The sequence below is a fragment of the Xenopus laevis genome, chromosome 8L (assembly GCF_017654675.1).
Source record: "Xenopus laevis strain J_2021 chromosome 8L, Xenopus_laevis_v10.1, whole genome shotgun sequence".
Lineage (NCBI taxonomy): Eukaryota > Metazoa > Chordata > Amphibia > Anura > Pipidae > Xenopus > Xenopus laevis.
The window spans coordinates 98,215,090-98,243,000 of record NC_054385.1 but is presented as its reverse complement, the minus strand read 5'-3'; the positions used below and the strand labels follow the sequence as shown (position 1 = coordinate 98,243,000).

General features: G+C 41.4%; 1 protein-coding gene across 6 annotated transcripts in view; it reads right to left on the bottom strand.

Annotated features, from left to right (window-relative positions):
* Nucleotides 1-26,967, bottom strand: part of dpf3.L (D4, zinc and double PHD fingers, family 3 L homeolog) — a 148,672-nt gene extending 121,705 nt beyond the window's left edge. The window contains exon 1 of one of the 6 annotated variants that reach the window (XR_005963492.1): nt 26,149-26,967. Coding sequence is in view for 3 of the 6 variants with exons in the window: in XM_041573295.1 (XP_041429229.1) it covers nt 26,149-26,180 (32 nt within the window). In the remaining 3 variants the exon portion in view is untranslated. The remainder of the gene's footprint in view (nt 1-26,148) is intronic. The other 5 variants (XR_005963491.1, XR_001932738.2, XM_041573295.1 and 2 more) reach the window with 5 other exon arrangements.
* Nucleotides 26,968-27,911: the final 944 nt, after the last annotated feature.

The window sequence follows — 27,911 nt, the reverse complement described above, 5'->3', positions numbered from 1 at the left end:
TTCCATAAAGGCCTTTCTACATTTTTTAGTGGAAATAAAATTATTTTATAACATCTTCCACATGCAGAAATTCATTGATCTTGCCTCGTGTGCGACTAAACATGAGATCGTTATAATGAAGTATTCCTTCAGGTTTGGGGTTTTTACTTTTAAAGAAGTATAGAGGTATAAATTATATTATTAGCAGGAAATAACCCCCTCCCCCAGTGCAAGCTGGGAAAATCGCCTACCAAAGACTGGACATGTTGCGTTTACTTCTTCTATCTAGAGCTATTCAAGGTATCGCCACTAATTTACATAGGTTTGAGGTTTTAAAAACGTTGCAGAAATATATTTTTTTCTTCCACTGCAGGGTTTGGGGTGAACTACAGGAAAATAACTCTTCTCGGCCTTCTTCAGATCAGTATTTTCATACATCTTGTTAATCACTTTTGGAAGGTTACTTAGAATGTGGTAGGTGGACCAAATTAAAAATATCCTGAATTCAATAAACTCTTCCACTAACTCATAGGGGCAAATTTATGAAAATGTGAATGTGAAGTTTACCGCAATAAATTTCACCCACTTTGTATTTATTGCTATGGAATTTTTAGAAGTGTATTTATCAATGAGTGAAAGTTCTAACTCGAAAATGTGTGGGTTTCTCCAATTAATGCCAGCACCAACTTTGGCTCTTGGACCATATTGTATTCATCTTGATTTTGTTGAATCAGTCTAGTTGTAACTACAGGCTTCTGCAGACTGGAAGGTATGTTATAAAGGTGTTGTTATTATCTTACATGAATGTGCTGAGGCTTATTACCGATTGATCATCCTGAGACTTCTGTAGACAAATGCACAAATCAGCAAACAAAGCCTCACTGGTGTTCCTAGCTGTAGTGACTAATATGTTGAGGTTCAAATCTTATCTTTAATGAACAACGCTAGCATTTCACCTATGTGAGCTATGTAAAATATAGCACCTTATGTCTTAATGCAGGTATGTGGCATCCTTGATTGGCAACATCTGCCTGAAGATGCCTAAGTAAAGTCTTAACGAATAAAAGGTCATCATTCTCATTTTAAAATCGCAGACTATCTAAGCCCCAATCATCTAGGCCAGTGATCCCCAACCAGTAGCTCGTGAGCAACATGTTGCTCTCCAAACCCTTGGATGTTGCTCCCAGTAGCCTTAAAGCAGGGGCTTATTTTTGAATTCCAGGCTTGGAGGAAAGTTTTGGCTGCATAAAAACCAGGTACACTGCCAAACAGAGCCTCAATGCAGGTTGAGAATCCACATGGGGCTACCAAATGGCAAATCACAGCACTTACTTGGCACTCCAAGAACATTTTTCATGCTAGTGTTGCTCCACATTACCTTTTACTTCTGAATGTTGCTGGTTCAAAAGGTTGGGGATCCCTGATCTAGGCCATTCCTATTCCAAAAAATAGTATAGTTGGCAGGTATGGCAAAAGCTTCCTTTGTAAACTTTCCCTAGATTCTTATACATTTGTCCTGAGTACACTGGACATGGCCAGGGTGCAATGGAACAGCTGAATTTGTTCAGATTGATTTGACATTATTGGTCTTTGACTTAGGGACCAATCAACTTTTCTGTCTATTGATCTAGAACCATTTCTTGGCAGTAATGTCCTATTTTATACAAGTAATTGTGGTATGACCCCATTGTATTCTACAGAGCTTATCTGCTATGTTATCTGTGCCTCATTTTTTAGACTGAATGGCTGCCCCCATGGCTACACAGCAGCATATTTATATATATATATATATATATATATATATATATATATATATATATATATATATATATATATATTGTCTGAAACAAACACACCAGTTTTACCATGGCAGGGCAACAGTACGTTAGATTCTAAAATGCTTTAAACGCTTTTATTTTTGCAGTGTTACTGTTCCTTTAAATCAGTTCCTGCACCTGTTTTTTGTCTCTGAATAACCACTCTCCCCATATTTTCCTCCCAGTCCTTGCTGGTTTCTCTTGTGCGTAAAACTTCACCTGTTTTTTTTTTTTTTTCTTTCTTTTTTTCTGTGCTTTCCCCTTGCTTGTGAATGTATCCTCACTGCCCTTTTACCCCTCCTTGCATACTAAAAGCTGATTGAAATGCACTTCTTTAACATTGCCGGAGCTTTTGGCGGGAGTCAGAAACAGATATGCAGAGGCTAAATTTTACTGAATCACAATGGTAACGGAAACGTCCCACACATAATTCTAACAACACACGTGCACACAAACATATACATGCATCAGGCCATGGCTGATGAAATAAAGGATCTAATGAATGAAGTGAAAAGCCAGCGGTAGATTTCCAAAGGCAACTGCACACATTTGGAAGCAGTTTGGAACCGAAAGTCACTGTATGAATAATTTACAGCAAAAACCTACAGCCAAACGAAGTACCCAAGCACAAGCGAATGCTCCAGGGAGATCAGGCTCTGCTGAAGCTTTTTAACAATGTCTGCACCTTCCTTTGCAGAGCCACTAAGTCTGAAATACAACTTGCCTTCCTGCAAATGTATATTGGAACATCTACAGACATGTAATCACTTTTAACTTATTTGTACAGCATAAAATGTGGTATACATGGGTGCAGGAGGCTAACAATGAGGCATAGTGGGTGTACAGTGTGAAAGTATGAAATATATTTTCATATGTAGAGGAGAAAGTTGAAGCATGTTCCCCCATAAAAGAGCAAAGTGTATTCTAGCCAGAGTATCTGTTTTTATCTCAAAATCCCTACCTAACGGCAATGAACTAGCAAAACTCCCAACCTTGAGATGACCAGAACAAAACATTGTAGGGCTGTCGCTAAGCAACGTGTACCCTTGAAGTCATTCTCTTAGATAAAGTCAATGCCGACCTCAGAGGGGAGGGCAGGAGAACATTAGCATACCCTTTTGGGTCTATGTGGGACCGCTCCAAATTTTTCAAACTTGAGTTGAGATCATTAGCCCTAACAGCACTAATATTTTATGGTGATGTGTCATTTAAGAATCATTGCTTTAATTAATAGAATAGCGCTTATGTCAGCAGAGCAGCATTTGCCTTCTTCAGAATGTTGGACAGAGATTACGGTGACTACCTGAACCTTCCAACTGTCATGGAACACATTGGGATATCAGATGTGTCTAATAACCTTGAAGAACCGTTAAACAGATACTGCTCTAGTCCAATTCATATCTACAGCATAGGTTCCAGAGGTTTCATGATGAAAAAGAAAGTCCTTACAAACGAATATATTATGATGTTTGGATATACAGCCATATGGCTGTTAGAACCAAACTAGCTTCGCTCAGAAACAGAGGGATAAAGGAAATCTTTTTAAACAGGAGGCGATTTCAATAATGACAGACAAATAAATTAGGCAATAATGATGGTTCTATTTGCGGATTCATGGAGATTATGCAGAGAAGGGGTATTGACACAATACATTATTATTAACACAAGAGCATACATTCAGTTTAAACTAGAAGAATATAGGATATTTTTGCTGGTAATTATATTGATTGCTTCCTTTCCAACTTTACTTTTGGCTACTTCAAGATACATAGTGCTCTACAATTATATTATATTATATTATATGGAAGCACATAGATATTCAGACAAAATGGATACTTGTCAGACAGGTGCTTTTTTGCCTTTTAGTCACACAACGTTAGGTCAGAACAAGGGACACCATGAAGGACCATGATCCATATTCCTTACCTTTCCTTTTACCAGAATGCAACCAGATGGATTTGTGCAATGCTGGGTTTAGATCTTACAAAATAAAAAATTCACCAGCTAAGAAGGTATAGGCCATAGTTTGTTCAGGTGAAAGAAAGTATCTTACAAACAAGCAAGAGAATAATAATAAAACTGTAAAAGGGATTTTCTTTGCATAATGAATAAAAAATTAGTTCCATGCAACTTTTCAATATAAATCAATTGAAATTTACGCAACATTGGTTCAGAGCCAGGAGGGCAGAGAATATAGACAGACAGACAGATGCTGCTTTCAGTAGCGATTACATTTACAGATAATCGTAATACCATTATATAGGTATATCGGAAACTCAGTTACATTTATTTTCTTTGTACCAAAAACTGTTTTTAGGGAAAACACCCCTTTAAGATAAGGGTTTAAATAAGGCTACTTTGAATTGCTCTTACGTCTCCTGAGAGAGCATTAAGATTTTCCGTGTCAGCGTGGCCCACTGAGATACAGAGAAAACTACAGATGGGCCCTCTTGCTTCTAACTATTTGCTCTTTACAGCAAAGTTTTAGCCCTTATAGCCCATATAACTGTTTGCAACAGCCTTGGTGTTCCCTATGCTCTTTAAAAGAATAAAGAAGGCAAATAACGCTTTAGAGCCCATCGAAATGCAAGTCAAAAGCGGTCCATAAAAGTTTACTACAAGTTGTTTCCTCAACTCATTCAATCGCACGCTTGTTGCTTCTGGATAGTAATACTAAAAACAACTTATTGATGTTCTTATAAAAGAATATGTAATATTTATTTAAAGGATAAGTGCATAAATTCAGGCAGTTGGAATGACAACCACAAGTAACAGGGAGTTTATTTAGTATAACTGCCTTTATTTCGGTGCACCATGTCACAACTTGTGTAAATTCTAACTTTGGGCCAGTTTGGAAACATTCTGCCTCACTACTTGTCATGCCTTACAGTTCTCCCTCCAGGAAATACCTTCACTGTCCAGGCTCTCAAAAGAAACAAGCCACAGAAAACATGTTCTCCCTGATCCTCACATAGCTATAAACACTATTCCTATGATCTGATGTAAGGACATTATTCTACATATTCTGACGTTTCAAGGGTCTTGGAGGCAAACGTTATCTGTTTTGTATCCATATGGGAAATGACGTTCCTCATGTGATGGCAGAAGCCTCAAATTATACATACAATGAAGTATTTACATGTAAGCGAGTTATATGACACTGTCAATGATTGCTGCTAATTGCAAGCTTTGTATGATTCGAAGTTACAATGCCATCAGTGACTGGCTCATCTGCAAGTCATCACACTGGCTGGGCACAGCACACGCCATGTTGCATCCTCCAATTAAGCTGTACTCACGCCACAATGCAGCAAACAATAACTGATAGGGGACAAGGGGGGGGGACCAAATTCCCCCATATGATCCTTACATTGTTGGTGCTTACTAACAAACACAAATTGATATTTTCTATTACGCAGCTGTGGTCCCACTGCTCTAACGCTCTTTTGTGGAAAATGAGTAACGATTTGGCCTCATCTGGAAAGCTTTGATTTAAAACATCACCTAGGCAGCACAAAATGCCTTAAGCCCTTGCTGGATAAAAGAAAAATAGACAAGTTAATGTCCATTAGATATATTTTGCAACGTATTGCCTTAATGAGCGTTTCATTTATTTATCACTAAGAAGTCCTTGGGATTCTCGGTTCTAGTCTAGAGGATCATTTTTCAGCGACTAAGGCACAGGGAAAACGCATACATAATGAAGCCTGTAGAGGCCATTGTCTCGTTTCTTTGTTTATCGAGGGCAGGTCAAAATACCCACATCAGTGCTAATATATGAACGGTTTTCAGCTAAAAATAGCCAATGATGTTACTTAGTAACAATATTAAACAGTAGTTCACCTAAATACGTAAAATGTACCTTTGCCTTTGTACTATACAGGAGCTCAGGCATTTATTAAACTAGAAGTATAACTCACACAGCTAGAGGAATGTATAAACCTATAGCAGGGAAAGCATTACATGTTAGAGCTAAGTATGCAAAAGTTAAAAAAAAAAGCCTCATATGATTAAGAAATATAGTAAAAAAAATATAAATTTTTCAGTCATCAGGACAACAATCATGGATTCACCATATATGTGTATATTTGTTGTATTCCTTAATAAAGCCCTGTTTGTGCTCCAACAAGTGCTTTGATATCTATTTATACAACAGATCAGTGGCAAGTTTACTTTGATGCCGGTCCCTAAGGAGTAAAATGGAAACCGGTGGTCTGTGCAAAAAAGGGCATGCTGATACAGGCCTGGCCTGGCTTTCCCACTGCATTGACTAGTAATGCTCTTTTAAACACACAATGCACAATATTTGTGCATTTAAAAAGTCCAGATGTTTGTTTGTTCTGCTTCAGCCAGTGCTCCTTTCCAGCAGTTCTGGTAAATTAGTGGAATTCACAATGCAGTATTTCATTTTTAAAAGCAGCACACAAATGGACAACAAGGCCAAAAACAGATAATAATATGGAAAGCTCCCAAAACTGGAGGAAAGCTTTTGTTCTTCCTAAAAATCTGAAAATGAAAATTGGCTACAAATTCGGCAATTTACTAAAACAAAAGTATGAAGAGTTCTTGTTATAACTACAGCACTGGCTCTTTTTGATAGTTGTAACTACACCACCAACTCATTTTACTGATATAAATTATTATATATAAATGTGGAAAACACACCAACCATACGCCACAAAGCAATATGTGTGAGATATTAGCATGGAGGATATCATGAAAGTAAAGAGATGCTAATGTGGCTGATGCAGATTCGGGGAGATTTAGTCGCCTGGCGACTAGTCGCCTCTTCTGCGTGGCGACAACTCCCCAAACTGCCTACCGTCTGTTTGAATGAAGAATCGTCTGCGCTAATGCACTCGCGGGATATTGCCTCACAAGGAAACTTCAGGCGACTTCGGAAATCGAATCGACGTGAGTATATTACCACAGGCGATTCTTCATTCAAGCAGATGGAAAGCAGACGGAAGGCAGTTCGAGGAGATTGTCGCCACGCAGAAGAGGCGATTAGTCGCCAGGCGACTAAATCTTGCCGAATCTGCTCGTCTGCCCTAACCCTAAAGGTAAAGGAAAGGCTAAAACTAAGTAAGCTTTATCAGAAAGGTCTATATAAATATACCAGTAAACCCTCAAATGCTGCTCTGAGTCCTTTGCCAAAAGAAACAGCATTTCTTTCCTTCTATTGTGTACACATGGGCTTCTGTATCAGACTTCCTGCTGTCAGCACACATCTCCAGGGCTAGGGCTTGAGCATGCTCAATTTGCTCATCTCCCCCTCCCTCCTCCACTCCCTGCTGTAATCTAAGCCCAGAGCTATGAGTGAGCAGGGAGAGACTCAGGCAGGAAGTGATGTCACACCAAAGCTAATATGGCAGCCACTATCCTAAACAAACAGATAGAGCTTCTAGAGCTGTTAACTCCGGTATGGTAAAGCATTTTTGCAGAATAGCTTGCACTATTTTGGCTAATCTATTGGTAATAAACTGCTCGGTAGCTTCCTTCTCCTTTAATAATGGTTGTTCACAAGTCTGGACTTGGTGAAAAGTGGTGTTGAAAAGGAATTGGCGCTCTTGATATGAATGGTCATAATATGGCATAATAATAATAATAATATTAATGTCACACAAAATGGCATAAATATTTACAATTGTGAAGTTAATACTCCATATTTTAAAAAGTTCACCAATTACAAATTTTTGAAAAATGTTGCCCTGTAACAAATAAGTGCTGTTTTTGTTTTATTTTCTTTATATTCTATTGTTCTTTTGACCTTTATCCACTCTTTCCATTTAACAGGGGTGCAAATCTGATATAAGTAGGGATTACTTTAACTTAAACCTTTACACTGTAGTAATTTTTGAGACTTTGCATAACGGAGTGATGGTTAAAGGTGATGTGAGGAGAGCGTAGATGTAATTCTCTGTTACTGCCTGGGAGGGTGAATAAGGCTCCTCCCGAGAGCAATGCACAATACCACCTGACATACCATCCACATTTCAATTCTTGTTTACACACAGAAAAACAATTACAGTAACGTGCTGTAAAATGTACACGGTCACGGATCTTGATATGTTATTTTTAGATGAAGGAAATTGATATTAAAGAGACAGGAGACATTGAACACTCGCTATTCTGGTGTCAGCGCAAATTGCAACATTCACACACAAAATTAGTAATTTCATATAATTCGACAGGAGTCAAGGATGATTAACGCTGCCTGTGCTCTTAAACGGCATAAAAAAGACATTATGATATAAGAGGCACAATTAGAAGCCCCATCTTGAAAATGAATATGAGGACTTTCAAAATAGCACAGGCTAAAGAAAAGACAATTTTGTCAGTGGCAGAGCACAATGCTGGTGGGAACAGGCCGGCTGTACCCTTACCATCTACTAGAGGGCAAGTAATAAGTAATTGTGTGCCACATCTAGGGCTAAGTAAGGGCAGGAAGACAGATGCCTATATGCCTCCCCTACACACTTTGGTATTGAATACCCCTGAAATGAGCTACTTTAGCAGAAGTATTGCATGAGCAGAGTTTACCAAGCTGACATGCTGTTGGTTACAAAGACAATTTCTAAAAGTAAATGGTACTGTATTACATTGAAACTATGACTCTGGCAGGTGCAGACTTAAGGTGGAACTGTACAAACCAATTCAGTAGGCTTGCAACCTCCCCCTTTAAAATCAAACACACATACCAAGTGACTAATAAGCTTTTAATTTATACTGCAAGGCCATATGTATATTTAAAGTGTGTCCCATTTTAAAGAGGCAGGGTAAGATGAAACAATCTGCCTTTGACTCAAGCTTTGGTTCAAATGCAAGTCTTTGTGGCCTTAGATGTCACTTAAACTCTTACTTCTAGCATACCTACTGCACTTACAATGGCTGCCCTTTGCTGCAAATCAGAACAACTGCTTTGGGACCACTGGCAGACAAACTCCAAATGAATAATATTACTTACATGAGTATCCGCATACATAAACACTTATCGTGCCACAAGGCACATCTAAACAATGGAAAGTCTGTGGTCGAACATGCCGATGCACTTTGCTGTCTTTGTATAAGTAAGGGTAAGATTTCCAGCAGAGTGCCTTCTCTTCACCCTATTATGTCCCAGTATAGGGGTGCTTGGTATAGCCCAGGCGCATTCATATAGGTTTCATCATGGCTAATGACCAATGGCTAAAACATCTTAAAGTGATACTGACACTAAAAATTTTCTTTTCAAAATATTAGTCTACATTAAGGGGGTTATTTACTAAGCTCCGAATACCCTAAATTCCCCGAAATCCGAAAAATGTGATTTTTTTTTTTATAAAATCTGACTTTTAAAAAAAAATCACAAATTTTTCGGAATGCATTAAACCCAGAGGGCTAAAAAGCCAGAATATAAAAACACGGCATCTCAAACCTGTCGAGGTTGCATAAAAGTCAATGGGAACAGTCCCATTGATTTATGGTTGTGTCAGGGGTTTTGGGCAATTTCACAATGTTTTTCTGAGGTTTCAGGGAAAATTCATGGAAAAATCGTGAAAATCTGAGCTTTTCCTGCAAAGCAAATTTTCGGGAAAATGTAATAATAAATGAGCGTTAAAAACCCAAGCTGGTTAGATCGGAGTTTGTAGCAGCCGATATTGAGATAAATTCGGACCTTGATAAATAACCCCCTAAAAGTTACCTATAGGTCACATTGACCATTTTTTGCTGATGGTTCTGCTTTTGTAAGTAATTGTTACTTGAAGTCCCTAAACCTGACTGTTTTGCCAACCTGACTGTCCCTTCTTAACCTGTCAGAGTTTCTAATGCTAACAGACTCCTGCTGCACAAATATGTCAGCCCCTCATAGAGGAACATGGGGGTAAGAAAGGTAATGTAAAAGCATCAGGCAAATACTTTTAGGGCAACATTATAAATAGCATTCAAAGATAATGTTATGATAGATATAAAAAAGGTTATTTTCTAATGTCAGTATCTCTTTAAGGACATGTCACCCTAAGAAATAATTACAAATCTTATTTTATTGTGTTAGTCAAGTAAAATAAACTTCACTTACACTATACAAAGTATTTAAATCCTGTTTTTTTTTTTTTGAGTCTTGGTTTTCGCAATCTCGGCAAGCAGGCAGCAGCCATTTTGTGAAAAGTGTGATTAAGGCAAGCTTTGCCGCATACCAAAATTTTGCCCATGTCCATGCACTGGCTGCAAAATTAGATTATGAGAAAGGAGGGGGAATGTAAGGAGGGCAGTTATCTCTAGGAATGGAAAGTGAAAGTAACTGTTTGCCCCGCCTCTATAACTAAGGCATAGAGGAGGGGCAGAAAATATATGATTGACAGCTGAGAATTTTAAACAAGTTTTTAACAGTTATGGGTGTTTTAATGAAAAAATTATTTGTGATTCATGTTTAATTTAAAAGGGGCTTTTTATGTCTGGGTGACAGGATCCCTTTAGCATCATGTAAACACCAACATGAAATTATCTCACCCACTCACATGGATCATCCAGGTGCCAATGTGTAATTGAAAGACATAAAAACTTATTGAATACCAGACCTTTTTAAGTTAAACATGCACATTCTTTTGTTAATAAAACATTACATTTGTTATAAGCTTTCAAGTGCTGCCTCAACTGTATGTCGCCATGTCCCTCTCCTCAGCTTCCCATTTGGTGTACAGAAAAGAATTGAGTCTGTATTACACTTTAGTACATGTCCAGTTCACCTCCGTTATATTTGAATTACGATGGCGGAGACACTGAGTTACAAGGTCATAGTTTGAATTCTTATGTGGTCAGAATATGCTCGAAATACTTCTCAGACTTGAGAAATGGAAGGCAAACAACTTGGCTAAGTCACTATCTGTCATACACCAGCACTCATAGCCATAAAGCAGTGTAACAGCTTTAACAGAAAGCTCCAGTACAGGCATAGTTTGGAGTTGATTCCGTATTGCACGGACTTCCAAAAATTGTTCATAGGTCTCATGATGCTTCTAGTTTTGCTGAACCTACTTCTGATGCCATCCTTTCATTCAGTACTACCAAAGAAAATGAAACTATATGTGAATGGCAGTTCTTTACCATTTATCTTCACTGGTGCTGGTGTTTTAAAATTTAAAGCTATAAATTCAGTTTTAATGTAAAGTTCATGATTTCATCTTCTCGATGACTTCATACCAGTCCACAAAACTTCACTACATGAAGGTGGAAGACGTGCTGCCTTGTAGAATTTAAGGAAGTAATATCTGCAAAAGTACATGGCTACCCTTACCATGAGTTTTAAGAGAAATGATTTTTAGTTATGTATTTGTTTACAGGTATCCATTTAGTAGTCCTTATAACAGGCCTGTCATTCCTAAAATTCAGCACAGAGTTTGCTAGTGAAAATAGAGGCAAAATAAATATGAACAATATTTCTGCCCAATAAAATAAAAACAAGTCACTCTTTTTCTTTCTGTGCCTGTCTCTCTGCCACAGTCATGCCAAGAAATCTCTGGGCAAAGGCCATGTCACACATCAATTCAATTTGCCCCCATACCTGGGAGGAAAGTCAGCACTAAGCTCAGTTCTATATTCATCTTATGTTCAGTGGGAATGCCCAAGTCACGTGGTTAGCAAACAAGTAGGAGGTGGGCACTTCATTATGCTTTATGCCCACACATAGGAACTGGCTCCAGCAGTATTGTAGCCATCATCCTCCACACACTGAGCAAGATAGACCGATGCTGCCAGGCTTTTAAGCAATGTCAACAAGCTACATAAATGCAAAAAATCAACTTACCCAGTTTAAAAATAATGACACATTGGCCCATGCTAGCTCCACCTACTGTGCCCCTGACCCTAATGACCTTTACATTCCCTTCTACCTCTTTTTTGGACACGTGAGCCAAAACGATCTTTCCGAGTTCTATATGATGTTTCTTCACACAAAATGCTCTCTGTGATCCACAGTTTCTTTGTGTCCACTACCCTCAAAATTTTCCTTCACTACCCTCAAAAAGCACATTCACACAGCTTAGAGGGAACACTGATGACTACTATACAACAGGCCACAGCTTGGGTTGCCATCCGGCTAGCTGGTAAGTCTTCCGCTAGGGCCAGCGCTGACATTACAAATTTACTGGAAATATACTCACTGGTCAATTTTGTTTACCTGTCCTCCCCTCCCTGAACTGTTCCACAACCCCAACTTCCAACCACATAAAGAGCCTTGATGCACCCATTCTTGTATCCAATCTGCCCAGTGTTGGACTGGCCCACAGGGATACCAGGAAAACTCCCGGTGGGCCCAGGTGTCAGTGGGCCCTCATGCTGCTAAACTTTTGGCCTATTTCATGGCCATTCCCTATTCTATGAGGGCTAAATGAATTGAATAATAGATTATAGTATGTAAATAAAATAAACTAGGAGAATAGAGGTTGATTGAGGAGATGAAGAATATTTGTACTGAGAGTGGGCCCCTGTTCTAAGGTTTTATGGTGGGCCCCTGGTCTAAGGTTTTTGGGTGGGCCCCCAATATCCCAGTCCGACACTGAATCTGCCCATTCCCTGCCCCTATGATATCACTGCCTTCCCTCATGATGTCACTACTACCACCCAACAAGCAGGTAATACTACTGCGGAATAACCCTAACCACAACCCTTTTTGAATGCTGGCATTAGGACTGTCCTATGTAAGGCAATTGCCACACAAGGCCGATTCTAGGCCTGCAGATAAACACAAAAAACCTTCAGGAAGATGATTTGTTTTGCAGAAATACATAGAAGTTGTGCAACAGAGCCCACACCAGGCCCTCTCTACTCCTGAGTGTACTGCTCTATGAGCAGCTGCTACTGTACTGAGGGGACATTGGTACATTAATCAGTAAACAAAACACTGACAATTTGGACAAACGGAATCTGTGAATTTTGCTTTAGTGTCAAAGAAGGGGTAAAACTACAACCAACATTTAAGCCTCAAAGGTTGGATTATGAATGAAATCGCGAGCCCAAAAAATACTAAACAAGTTCATAATTTGACACTGATAGACTACAAACTGTTCTATTTGTCCCTTTACTTGAAACAACACATATTGAGGCAACTATGGTGAAATTGGGGGCAACTGCTTAATGGTTGCTTTGTATACTTCTGCAGCTATAGCAAAGGTAACTAGTACAAAGGTGAACTGATAAGGACATGAGCACAAAACCTCTGCCCAAAACTGATAGTGAATGGATTTGAAGCTACTCCTTCATTCTGCCAAGCTAATGTCATGCCACCAATGCAAGGCGGAACTATCACTGGAGCCACAGGTGTTGGTTCCCTGGCTCCTGAGCAGTACCAACAGGCCCGGGCCTAGGGTGGCAAGATCTTAGGGGTGGTATGCTGCCCAGCCACAACCTAAGGAGCACTGGGGACGCATACGTAATCCCTAGTGCTCCTACGCATGTGCCTGGGAGGGGTCTGGGGGAATTCGCAAGGCTGCAGGGGCCTAGGACACAGCGGCCTAGAGGCACATAAGCCCGAAATCCAGGAGTGAGTACTAAGAGGTCGTCCAGCTCAAAAAGTGAATATACAGACAAATTTTTGTACATTAAGGATTGGCAACCTGTGGCTGTAACGGTACCTCCAGCATTCCACTTACAAAGGGTCTGAAGTTGAAGGTTTCACACCTCTGGTGCCATCCTCCAAGTTATTTTTTCCATGCCAAAATTACCTTAGCTATGGCCTCTTATGAAAGGGAATCCTTTCCTCAGGTGTCTCGGATAGCCAAACTATATTGCAATAGGGCCTGCCGAGCACGTTAATTTATAAATCTATGCACATTGAGATAGTAATAAATTTGGTGAGAAATCACAAGTGACCAGCTTTGAATATACTACATACTTTGTGACCTGTATTTAGACACAATTTCTTTATATTGGTAGTTACCTGTATATGTGTCTATATTATACACACACAGTATGAACAAGTATGTTATATACAGGAATTCCTGCAGATCTTTCAGATCCTTGAAGGAGCGTTCTGTAAATCCCTGTAATAAATTCTTCTCTCCCACACTGTTAAAAAATTACAGGGAGGACATATAACTTACAAATAAGGGACTGCCAGTCTCCTTCTAAGCCAGAATTCGCAACCATCCCATTAAATGATAAAAATTCAGCAAACAGTTCTTATATTCGTATATACAAATAATACTAATTTTTGTAGTTGCCGTTACTTACTCAGACACTGACATTTTATCAGACCTAACCTCGCCCTAGGCAAGCCTCCACCCCTGAAGGGGGGCCCTACAGTTAGGTCACTGCATACTCAATACTGCACACAGTTTACAGCAATAATCATAAAATGAATATATCTAAAGTTCTCTTGTTTGATAGCTATCCTGCCCAGACCCTAGCCAGAAGGTGCAGAAACCCAAGGCAAGGGCACGTGCTCGCCCATCCTGACCTGCTCACCAACAACACCTCTGCATCACCCCAATTGACCACACCCTGCCACTGCTGTAGTTGCCACTCACTACCAAACCATACTACTCACTCACAACACTCACCTAACTACCCCTGGCTCTGCTTGCTTACCCACAGAAAGCATTGGGTGTACACAGGCCCAGACTGGCAATCTGTGGGTTCTGGCAAATGCCAGAGGGGCTGCTGTATGGTTCCATAGAAAGTTACTATATAGTGGGCTGGTAGGAGGCTGTTTTGGGCTGGTAGGGGGCTGTTTGGGCCTCTGTGTACTTGGATTGGCAGGGCCTATTTTGACTCCCAGTCCAGACCTGGGTGTACAGTACTAACAAAGCTGGAGAGACGGCAGCAGAGGCATGTGTCAGGCCCTAAGGGCAGTGGCTGACATGGAGATTTGTCTGCTGCGATAAAAATGCACAACTGCAGGTGACTAATCTCCAGAAAATGCTTCTCCATTGGTAATAACCAAAATTGTCAGTGTTAAAATCCACACCCTGACCACACCCTGCCACTGCTGTAGCCGCCACTTACTACCAAACCATACTACTCACTCACAACACTCTCCTAACTACCCCTGGCTCTGCTTGCTTACCCACAGAAAGCATTGGGTGTACAGTACTAACAAAGCTGGAGAGACGGCAGCAGAGGCATGTGTCAGGCCCTAAGGGCAGTGGCTGACGTGGAGATTTGTCTGCTGCGATAAAAATGCACAACTGCAGGTGACTAATCTCCAGAAAATGCTTCTCCATTGGCAATAACCAAAATTGTCAGTGTTAAAATCCACACATTGCGAAGTCATCTGAAATTCCCTCCCGAGACAACTTTGGGCGACTTCGGGAACTAAAGCGATGCATTGGTTTTACTATAGGCCATTTCAGTTATTGCCAATGGAGAAGTATTTTCAGGAAATTTGTTGCCCACTGTCATGCATTTTTATTGTGGAATAAAAATCTCCCCGTCAGCCACAGCCCTAAAGCCCCCAGTTATGACTGAGGCAAATGGATCATCTGCCTACCCTTAGTTCCTGCCCTGCTCCTGCCACAAATATTTTAGGGTGGCTGTTAGGATTCATCAGTGCCTTTAAAGAGGCCCTGCATTAGTGTATATGCACCTTAAAGCTACCAAGGCAGTTTATTGCCAATAGATTAATGACAATACTGCAAGCTAGAACACTATATTTATTCTGTAAAATGTGTTACCATACCGGAGTAAACAGCTCTAGAAGCTCTCTCTATTTGTTTAGGATAGCAGCTGACATATTAGCTTGGTGTGACATCACTTCCTGCCTGAGTCCCTGCTCACTCGTAGCTCTGGGTTGGGATTACAACAGGAAGGGGAGGAGGGAGGGGTAAAAAAGGGAGGAGCAAACTGAGCATGCTCAAGCCCTAGCCCTGGAGGTTTAAGCTGAAAATAGGAAGTTGATACAGAAGCCCATGTGTACACAATAGAAGGGAAGCAATCTGCAGTGTTTCTTTTGACTGAGGACTCACAGCAGCATTACTTTGAGGGTTTACAGGTGTATTTATATAGACCTTTCTTTAATTTTAGCCTTTCATTTTCCTTTAATGTGCAACAGTGCAAATGTAGGAAACTGTAATAATTTTGCTTCAACTGAGCTCATAGCTCTCAAAGGACGGTTATACGAAAGCCTAACATTGATGAGGAGCTGGATGGGTGTTTTGTTTGTCACTGGTTGCCTATCCCTGTGTTTGTAGGGATCTTTGTTTAGTGTAATGTATATGCTTTAAACATTTGCCTGTATCTGCTTCAAATATATACCCACTGGCAGCCCAACTTCATATCTCACTTACACTAGCCACAGGGTGGAGTTGCTTTAGGCACAAAGCAAGAGCCAAACCAAACACTGCAAATCAAGCAGTATGGTATGTCACACTGCCAAAAACTTGCAGCTTACAACTCCATAGTTACAGGGAATAAACGAGGACTGAAACAGCTATATTTAGTGGAAAATAAATCTGAAGCGTTTTTTTTATATTCCAGCTCTAACACAAGCCTATAGGAGGGTTCTTCAACCTGTTGCCTTATAGCTGCTACTGAACTACAACTCCCAGTATCCACAAGCAGACAACATTAGATAAATAAGGAGCTATCCGTCTCTTACATCCATAAAGCCTAGTTGCATTTCTTCAAAGTTATCTAAGTTTTTATTGATTTTTATATTAAATTTCTCAGCAGAAAACTGTAAAAAAGAAACAATAGAACCAATGCAGAAAGAGAGTACAGCTGGGTACTTTCATCCTTAAGTATAATGATTTATTGGGCAATGACTTTTTATAGGGCAGCATGGTGGCGCAATGGGAAGCACTGCTGCCTTGCATCACTGGATTCTAAATTCATGAATGTTCTTCTTTTGCTCCCACACACCTAAATTATATAGTAATGTGTAAATGTTATAGGGACCTTATATTGTAAACTCTGCTGGAGCTCATCTGAATGATGAATAATCCCAGTAAAGCACTGTGGAAAAATAAAAAAAAATAGGGAAGCACAGGCCATCCAATAACAATTTTATAAGACACAATCAAGTTAAGAAAGGGATGCGATTCCTTGTGATGATCTAATACTTACACTCTGGAATCCAGTAGCTGGTAGTAGTATCTGTCTAGTATCTCTAAGCATATGGACTTTCAGAGAATTCATGAAAATATTTTACCACTCACCCCATAGGCTTTTTCAGTTTCTTTCTGGAACAGCTGCAAATTATTTGCATGTATGGCGCACTTCTCAGCCGAGATGTATTTCTACCAGTGGTTCCCAAATGGTGAGGCTGGCCCTCCGAGAGGGGTCCATACTTTAGGCTGAGGGATGCAGCCTGAAGGTTTTGGTTGAAGCCCCACAGTTTGAGAGGGGAGATTTGGATAGAATGCCAGTTTACGCACTCTTAAAAAGTCTTTAAAAACCACTGAACTGTGCTGTTCCCTGAATGGAAGCTTAATAACTCCTTCTTGCACCTGGCATAGCACAGCCACAGTTCCTTTCCAGGGAATATAATCTATATTGTTACTATAGGCACAATCTCTCCCTTCTATACCTGCTATCCCACAGCCACAGTCCCTTCCCAGAGACTATTATCCCACTGTTACTATAGGAACAATCTCTCACCATTATACCCGCTACAGTGCTATCCCACAGCCACATTGCTTTCCCAGAAACTATCATCTAAACTGCTACTATAGGCACCATCTCTCCCTGCTATAACTGATATTCCATAGCTACAGTCCCTTTACATAGGCCATTATCCCACTGCTACTATAGACACCATCTCTCCCTACTATAACTGCTATTCCACAGCTACAGTCCCTTACCAGAGGCTAATATCCTCACTGCTACTCAAGGCACCATCTCTCTTTACTATACCTGCTATCCCACAGCCACAGTCCCTTCCCAGAGACTAGTATCCCAGCTGCTACTATACCCAATATCTCTACTAGTTCAGTAGTGTACCTGCTATCAGTAGCCTCGGTTACTTTCCAAAGCCTATTACTCCATTGCAATAGGCTTTATCTTACTCTATTATACCTGCTATCCAACAGCCACAGTCCCTGCTCAGATGTGATTGTGCCAATCGGTGCGGTTATCAACAATGCTACTATAAGTACATCGCACCTTACTATCTCTCAAAGAGGTATTATCCCCATTACTTATATGGGAAAATCTCACACTATAATCACTGCTAACTTCCTAAAAGGCTATTATCACCATTGCTGCTAAAAACACTATTTCATAGTACTACACATGCTATCTCTCAGCCAAAGGGTATTATCCCCATTGCTGCTATAAAGGACATTTACATTATACCTGCTATCCTGCAGCCACCCTGTGCCTTCCTTGTGGCTCATTCCCACTGCAATCTAATTCTACTATATCAGCTATTTATGAGCTACTAATTCATTAAGTTTAAGCTACAGGTGTATAGTTTTGTTCCAAAACAAAATGTCAATAACAGTTCACTCATTGAAGTCAGAAAGAAGATTATTTTTATACAAGACATTTGTGTATATTATGGTACAAAGAGACATACAGAGCAATATGTTATAGACTTGTAAGCAATAATCTGTCATTCCAGCTGCATTTGAAAGCCCTTGCCAAAAGAAGAGACCTATGTGAATTCTTGGCATGTATTTCAGTTTGTTACTAAGTGTATCAATGTTGTATCATTAAAAATATGCATTTCTCATTGTTTTACTTTGGCTCACATTAATCTGAGCTCCCTCAGAAGACTTCATAAACCAGGACACTGGGCCAAAAACCAAATAGTCCTCCACAATAAATCCCATTTAAATGGGCATTTGTCAGTGTATAATGGGATCAATAACATGTTAAAATACTGTACTTGCATACATACAACTGCACACAACTTATCAGTGCAGGCTGGGTGATGCATTACTATATTAAGGCATTCTCATTATGGAAAAAATGTAATTCAGTACACCAACATGTTGATTTTTCTCACCCCTTCCTGTGGTACTGGATCAACAATTATTTCTAAATGATCTAACACGTATGTTATTGGCTAAAGAGTCAACTAGTCATTTTAACATTATTGGTATATTTATTGTTACAATTGTGGAACACTTAATGTACCAATCACTGCATCTTAATGAAAGTATTACATACAGTACAAATTTATTATATGTTGGCCCTTATACATAGCAATAACCTGTTCCAATGAAAAGCAGAGATAAATGATTTACAATACCATCTAAGGCTAGCGTAAAATATATAGGATTGCTATGGGCATACCCCATGGCCCTCAGCATTAACTAATGATGGGATGTGCTCTAATGGAGCGTACTACTTCTTGTAGGGAGTGTTAACCTTTATTGTACTACATTGATTGGCTTTATTGTTTAGGTACAAACCATGCAGAGCTGCACAATGGGATTACAAGCAAACCCACCACCCCTCAAGCACAGATCTCTGTCACACTTGGAGACAATAATAAATTGGTTAAGGCACGCTTGTTCAGTCCAATGTGAGCAGTAATCCTCCTTTATTCTGCTATGTGCTGACTTCAGGAGCTGCCCCACAATCTATATAGCATCTGGGGTACAGAAAAATGCAAGAATGCAAACTCATATTACAAACTCTAAGAAACACTGGGGCAGGGGGCCAGGGTTGAGTTCTTTACATGCATTATATTACTCTTACATCTTATTTGGTGTTTAAATATAACTTTTTTTGTGCTTAGCTGTACCAAACAGGTTTGTACTGCAGAAAATAGTTCTTCATTTTTCATTCAAACAACTCACACAGAGCCCAAAAGTATGCATTGTTCTTTATTCCCAACACCAGTACAGTTTTGTTGTAGACATACCACCAATGCAGAGAAACTGAAACTCATTCTACTACCCTAATAGCCATTCCTGCCTTATTTGCCTCAGCTACAAGCTGATATCAGCAGAACATTCGGTGCCCTTTTTCTCAGTTGACTTTATGTTTATGTCATTATTATTTAATATATCTCATTACAGAGCTTTGGGAAATATCCTTGGGCTTCAGAAAAAAAAAAAAAGTAATAAAGCCAATTCTAATTAAGCGGCAGACTGCTGTGGCAGAGAAGGATTTTGGTTCCTCACAATGGACAGCGGGTCCCCAGAGCTCCCCCATGCACCAAGCAGTCTGAAGAGCTTTCTGATTTTTATTAAAAAAGGCACACAGCTTCCTAACAAGAACAGAGCTGGGAAGATCGAAAAGGTGACAAATCTCAGGCTGGCAATTCCAGTGCTATCTGTTTTCTGACAGCCCAAGCCATTCAGCCAAATCAAATGCCAATCACACTCCCATTCCATGAAAAGCCAACCATGCACCTTCTCCCCCTTCACATCCTAGAAGGGACAATGGAAATGCGATCAGCTCACTCCTATTAGAAATGTCAAGAAAGCCAGCCAGACAAAAAAAAACCCAGCACAAGACAGAGGGCACAGTATTGGTTTCCTTATAGTTGCAGTTTGGATAGAAAATAACACAAGTGGCATTGTAAATTCTGCATGACATTAACCATTGTTAACTTTTTTACGAAGTCGTTATCTGATATTCACTGCTATTTCCTGTCTGCTCCTAAGAATATAGAAGGAGCAGTGGGCATGATCAGAGCACATACAAAAAAAGCTTATTGCTAAAAAAAAAATGTTGTGACTAATGCAACTGCCCCTGGGAAAGATTGTGGTGACAAATATACAATAAGTGGGATTTGTAGCATTCAGCACAGGGGAGCAATTTCGGCAAATATTTGCAACCATGTGCCATAAGGGCAGTGATTCTTAGCTATTGTTATGACAAGTTGTAATGGGCGAAATAATTGGCCAGGCATGGATTTGCAGCGAATTTCCACATTTCATCATCAGCGAATGTTTCTGCGAAACTGCTGTGAAGATTTGCGGAAAAAAATAAATAAATTGTTGCATGTCAAAATTGGTGCACGCATAAAAATTGTCATGCATCAAAATTATTCAGACGCACATTTACTTCAATGCATTTGGACAAAAGAGTCGCACGTATAAAAATTGTCGCCCATTGATGCCGATTAACGTCAATGTGGTTCACAAATTTTCAAATTTTGCTAATTTTTCGATGAAGCAAAATGGGACAGAATCGACCATCACTAATGACAAGGGGTAAAAATAAATAATATATATAGATAATAAAAATAAATAATAATAAAGATTCCCCTGATTTTGATACCACAACTGTTGTCTGTGATCAAAACACTTTGTATACTTCGAAACCAACACTGGGTTGGGTTCCAATGGAATACTGGCAAAGCAGGTGGGGTTTAGGCAAAAAAGCCCTGATCAAAATGTGTGGGTGGTTCATGGGCATCTAGCTTTGATCGTCAGGTCAAGTACAGGCAAAAAATAAAAAACAATCTTCTATAACTAGATGATTTACCTCAAAGAGTTACATTACTTCTAGTTTATCATGACATCACTTAAGGGTTATGTGGGATGTGGACAGCCAGATACTGATTTGGGTCAGTTAGTGGGTGTAGTTAGTAAATAATGCAGATCACTGGGTGGGCCTGCCCGAACAGACTTGTGCAAGTCTCTAGTGTATATCTAGAGTTATGCTTGCATTTACTCTCCAAAGTCTGTAGTTAAAGTTTCATAAAGTGTAAAGGAAACATTATGCCTCTGAGGAAGCCGATTGACAGGCGAAACGCATCAGGCAGGAAGTGACATCACACCCGATCACAGGGAAACCACGAGGGGAAACATACATGCCGGCAGGGTCCCTTCATAGGAGGGATACTTCTGTATGCATATGTGACTAACTTTATATATAAAAGATTTTTTAACATAATAAATGGTGTTACACTATTTTTGGATTTGTATTTCTCTGCATTGGAGCGCAAGAGCGGATCCATAGGGAGAGCGAAAACCGATGATAATACTACGGGCAATATACCTAATATTTGTCTTGTGTGTAGGAATTTTAGCTAAAGGTGGTGGTAATTGATTGAACGTGAAGAAATAGCTACATGTATCACTACTACAAATGGAAATTTTAAAGGGGAAGTACACCTGAAAGAATATTTTTCAACACCGGGTGCCTTTGCAATATCTAAACTTGCTGCACAATTTTTTGGTTTCTGCTTTCTCTGTTGCCATAGGAGCTAATCTACATACAATTTTCTGGATATTTTTTGGATACAGCTGAGAGACTTTGGGAAGATTGTCAAGAGAGAGTACAGGACTGACTTTGTTCCAGAAAATAACTTTATTTTAACTAAAGGAAACAATGAGCACACTTATGTAGAAAGTCGTATGCATATTAATATAGCATTATTAACTATATAGGAACCCACCCTGCCTCCCCCACCATGCCGATGCTTATCCTACAATTGCAGTTTCCTTCACTGGGTGGCACAGGGATCCAGGGACCCCAAGGTACACCCCTAGCTTGGAGAAAAAAAAAACTTGTGCAAAGTTGTGTCTATAAAAATGCCATAAAGAAACTGCTTGCACCATGTCACTGTAGCACATAGCCACAATACTTCCTTTAAGCCCAATATTTAAGATTTAGACGTAAGGTGCAGTGAGCAGCCCTACAGAAATGAAGGAATACTGTACTTTACAATTGCCATTGACCAGGCATTATGCCATTTTTTTGCCAACAAAAGTTCAAGTAAAATAAAGGTGTGCTATGCCCCTCCGGTGTGACACATATAATGACAGGGAGGCAATTTGCACAAGAATGGTGAAAGCACTACACCTATAACATTTCACAGCAGGTGCAATGATGCTGGAATTCTGGGTATAAGTTACACGGTGTATTGTACAGATTTTTGAAATTTGCCCACTCAGCAAATAAACAATAAATAAAGATAAAATGCCCTATAAATAAAGATTCCACAAGATAAAGTTAATTTCAGAGACCTGGACCTGCAGCAGCAGCACAGCAATCTTGAAATCTGAGGTACAGGCTGGCACATAATCCTATGGAGGATTTATTTTATAGGGGTTTCATTTGTAAGCAATACTCACAAGGGTCTGGGCAGAGGAAGAGTCTTACTACAGGTCTAAATCTCCAATTGTATGAGGTGCCTGCTGTGAATTAGATGTGCACCAACCTAGCACTCATTTGGTCAAGCAAACGGATTTCTGCGTGGCTGTTCTGCAGGTCCAGTAGAAGCCATTAGGTTCTTCACAGAAGAGAAATGAGCAAAACACTTTAATTGCATCACAGAAAGGGTTTAATGGCCATGCCAATGAGGCTTGTTAAAATAAAGAATTCCTATGGGGCTGCGTAGGTTTGTGTCGTTAGTCTAAATCTATTGGTTGCCAGGATTATAGCTCTGGGGAATTCATGTGGGAGTTAGCATGAAAGATAATTATACTTTTTCGGGAGGGAAGAGGGACACAATTAAAAATAAAGAGAACGTATAACCTTCAAAGATTGAATGTGTGTCAGAAAGCCTAGATTTTATTGTTCAACAGGCATAATGAGTTGGTTTGTTTGTAAGTGAAATTTATATGACCAAGAGTAGTTGCATTTCTAATGTTGCCCAGTGATGGTGCCCCTCGACATGCTGTGGTACTGCAGCTCCCAGCAACCCCGACAGACATTGGCTGATTTCCATCATTAGAAGACCCACATATAGGCAAGAATTCTCTAAACTGCAATCTTCAGCACTATTGCATAGTCAATTCCATTGGCTGTAACTTACATAATGTCACAAGGATCTGCCAGTACTACACAGAGGCCCAAGTGTTTAGGCACTCACTTTACTGTTTACTCTACCATGTTGCTAAACACCAGGCCCCGACTGGCAATCTGTGGGTTCTGGCAAATGCCAGAGGGGCTGCTATAAGGTGCCATAGAAAGTCAGTATTTAGTGGGCTGGTGGGGACTGTTTGGGTCTCTGTGTACCTGAAATGCCAGGGCCTATTTTAATTCTCAGTCCGGACCTTGCAAACACACTGTAGCCAGCAGATACACCTGCTATGTATATCACTTCCCATATATCCCTTATCCCTGTTCCTAAATGGCGAAAATTCGCATGGCACGAATTGGCGCCGAATTTTCCCGTTTCGCCGCCGGCAAATAAGTTAGCAAAAAATCGGCGGCATCAAAACATTTTTAGACGCATGCCCGAAAAGTCGATTGCGTCAAAATCGATGTGCTTCAACACTATTTGGACGCCCATTGACTTTAACACCAGCGTTAAAATTGACGCAAGCGACTTTTCAGGCACGCGTCCAAAATTGGACGCAGGTGGCAATTTTTGATTTTTATATGATTTTTCCCAGTTTCACAAATTTTATGAATTTTGCAAATTTTTTGGGGAAGCAAAACGGGAGAAGGTCGCCCATCACTAATTACAATATCCCTTCAGATTAGTTACCCCCTTGAATGACCTCAGCAGCAGCAATGGGATTCTATTGCAAATTGCAGGTCCCACTGCTCTGTCCTGCTAAATAATAAATGGCCCATCTTATTGTTTATCCCTTCCCTGAAGTCACCTAACCAAGTTCAAGAGCTTGTTCACTGGAACAGTCCGCTGCGATATCTGGCCAATCCCTGCTTCTTCTTCACTTTCTATAATATCTGATATAACAGGTATCCTCACTGTAGCAGTAACAATGTAATACTCTGTTCACTGAGAGCATCTGCTTCGCTCCCATTCTGTAGCACCTCCCCACACATCCATCCAAAATACCCACCCTCACCTGATTGGTTGGTTTGCTGCTAATAGAAGTATTGTGCAGGTAACCCGCTATACTAGCGCTTTCATTGCCGGGACTATATATTGTCGCCCATAAACAGCCAATGGCATCATGTTCCCCGGTGGGCCACTCTGCTGGCCATTCTCTTATGCCCTATGATTGCCCATGATTGCCATCAGCTGAAGCAAAGAACAAAGCTGTGTCCGCCCCCTAATCAGCAGCGGGAGTCAGTCAGGTGCACAAGTCTGCGACCCTCCGCCAAAGCTGGAGCTCAAGGGGCCCCGATCTGGTACACAGATAAACAATATGCACCGCCTTCAGCTATTGTTGTACTACAAATCCCAGCATGCCCGCTGTAGTGTTCGGCTGCTTGTAGGAAATTGCAGTTCAACAACAGTTGTTCGGAGATTCAAGCGATCTCATTACATACAGTCATTTAATAACATTGTCATGAGTCATTAGATCCGCGCATCCCACCTATAAACCCCTTTCAGAAGTAGCCCTGTCTCTCCATCCTGGCACTACTAAATGTACCCTTACTCTTCTATCCCTGCACGGCTGCACCCTAAATGTACCCTTACTCTTCTGTCCCTGCACCCTAAATGCACCCTTACTCTTCTATCCCTGCACCCTAAATGTACCCTTACTCTTCTATCCCTGCACCCCAAAGACAGCCTTACTCTGTTATCACTGCACCCTAAAGGCATTATTACTCAACCATCCCTGCACCCTGATCACATCCTCCGCTATCCCTCCTCGCATCATTATCGTTCTACCGCACGCACCCTAAAGGCATTATTGCTTTGCTAGGTGACACTAAATCATTATTACCCTGCTTTTTAAAACACCCTGAAAGCATCATCGCTCCACTACAGAAGCAAGGCACCCAACAAGCACCATTGCCCTGTGCTGTAGCAAGCATCTAAATGTCACCCTAATGAGCATGCACCCTACAAGCATCATGTGACACCAAGCACACTCGCTACACTCGCACCCTAAAGCAATATGAGTCCGTCATCACTGGCACAGCAAAGCCCCTTATGCTCTGGCACCCAGAGCGCCCCCTGACTAGGATAAAGCAAGAATAGAAGAATAGTAAAAGTATCTTTCCCCGGCACAGCTGGCACTTGTCACTAGTTACACTGACAGATTAATAGGCGCCTCCTCACTCTGTTACACCCGGAACCCCGAAAGCACTAGACTCTTTAATTCCCGACACCACAAATACTCTGCAATGGCTGAAACCCCCAAAAGCCCCTTTGTCTGCCACGCTGGCTGTCCATAATCACATGTCTATGACCGGCCAGTGCCTAGGACACCCCAAAAGCGCACTCAATGTGCCAGGCTCGGCACCCACATGCCTCCCGCTGTGCTGCTGCTGCTTCTCCTCAGCGGGACTCGGTTGTGCCCCCTCTGTTGGCTGCCCGGAGAGCAGTAAGTACCAAGCACCTTAAACTGCCACTTTCCCCGCCGTGCCCACAGCGCACAAGTCCGAGCGCAACACCCGGCGCCCCGTGCGACTGTAGCAAGTGCAGAGAAAGAATAAAGAGAGTGGGCAGGAGGGCTGCCAGTGCCCGGGGAGCGAGTCAGTGCCTGGAGCTGTGCCCGGCGACTGCGGGAGTCGCACTTGTCTCCACACAAGCTCCGCAACAGCCGGGAAAGGCGCCTTTTTTTCATATGGAAACACGCGGATTCTGCCCATTTCTACTCACGGTTTCAGTGGGTTGTGAATGACAGTCGCCATCTTGCTACAATGTAACTGAATATTGTCTGTCTCGGAGTTCTGAAGGTTCGAGGCGGGTGAGGGGGGGAGAGGGACGAGCCAATGAGAACGAGGGTTACCGGCGCGCCAGCCAATCGTCGAGCTGAAGGCGTGGCGTGGAAGGGGTGTTCTGCGAGGTATTAGGGAGCTGTCAAAGAACCAGAGGTCACTCCCTTGGGTGGCCGGACAGAGAGCAGTGAGGGAAGGAGGAGGAGACAACCCCTGAGTTGCTGCTGGAGTGTGTGGTGCAAAGTCTCTGCTCGGCTTGGAACCTGTGGCTGAACAGCTGCAAATGAACTACGACTCCCAGTAACCCCAACAAGAGCAAGGCGTCGTGACAGGCTGGATATGCCCTCATTGCCCTGCCTTGTTTCTGAGCAAGTTGTTCCTGAAGGGAAGGAGTTAATTGAGTCTAGGCCATGTCTGGACACTTTTCAGGAGGTGGGGAGCAATTAAATTGGCAGTGAGTTGCGCTGGCTGCTAGCTCTGGCCAAATGGCAGCTGATGGCTTGCTGTGTGCAGCCTGGACTCCTGCCACTTCATCAAAGCCCAGTCCCTGCATGTGCCCTGACATTTAATAGGATGCCCAGAGCCTGCCTCCACCTATCGGCTTTATCTTCTCTCAATTGCTCATAGGGGCTCTCTGGCAGTGCTGATATATGAGCTCAGCACCCTCCTCCCACCTCTGCCCCCTGCTATTCCTCAGTGTCAGCTAATATCCTGCAGTCAGTGCACCGGCATCATGATGCTCAGGGAGGTCACTTATTGCTGTTGCTGCAAAATAAGGTGACCTCAGTGCATGTAACCCCAGCCACCCCGTTGCTTAGCAATGTGTCTCACTTTTAAAGCTGCAACAGCCTTTCTCTACCACTTGCCCTTTGCAGTATGCCAGAGAGGGTAAAGCGCAAGGCTTTCTGGTTGTAAATCCAGTTTGCAAATGTGTAGCCTGATCAAGAGAAACCAATCAGTTAATAGCCCTTGTATGGGATTACTGTCACTGGTATCCAGACGGCAATGCAACTGGTCACATTTAATCTGCCTCAGTCAGCCCAGTCGCACATAGACAATGTAGCAACTGTCGCAATCCTTCAAAGTCTCCTGTGGCTTTCATTCCTTCCAGCAGGGGCAGTTCAAGGGGAACTATCGTGAAAATGAAAATGTAATAGAAGCTTCTGCATACTGAAATAAGAAACTTTCTAAATATAATCAATTAAAAATTCTGCATTGTTTCTAAAATAATCAAGTTCAACTTCACTTTTCCTCTCTTCATTCTATCTTCATGCAACAGTTGGGTGCAGGGCAGCCATCGGGGGGGGCATGGGGGAGAGTTGTAGGGGGCCCCAAGGGTAAGGGGGGCCCGGCCACGCCACACTTACTTGATTAGTCGGGCCCCCCATCTTACTGAAAGCTGCTGACTTCAGGAAGGCATGGACGTTTAAGGGGCCCTGGCCACCAATTTTCTCATAATGTGGGGGGGAGCCTGGCCACCAATTCTGGCCACCAATTTTTTTTTCTCATGTGGGGTCCTAGCCACCAATATTTTTTAATGGGGGGTCCTGGCCACAAATGTTTTTTTATGGGGGGCCCTGACCACCAATATCTTTTTATTTTTTATTAACATGTGGGAACCCTAGCCACCAATATTTTTTTTGTTTTTTTACTGTGTGGTGGGGGGCGGACCTGTAGGTGGGTGCAGCCCAGGGGGCCCAAGAA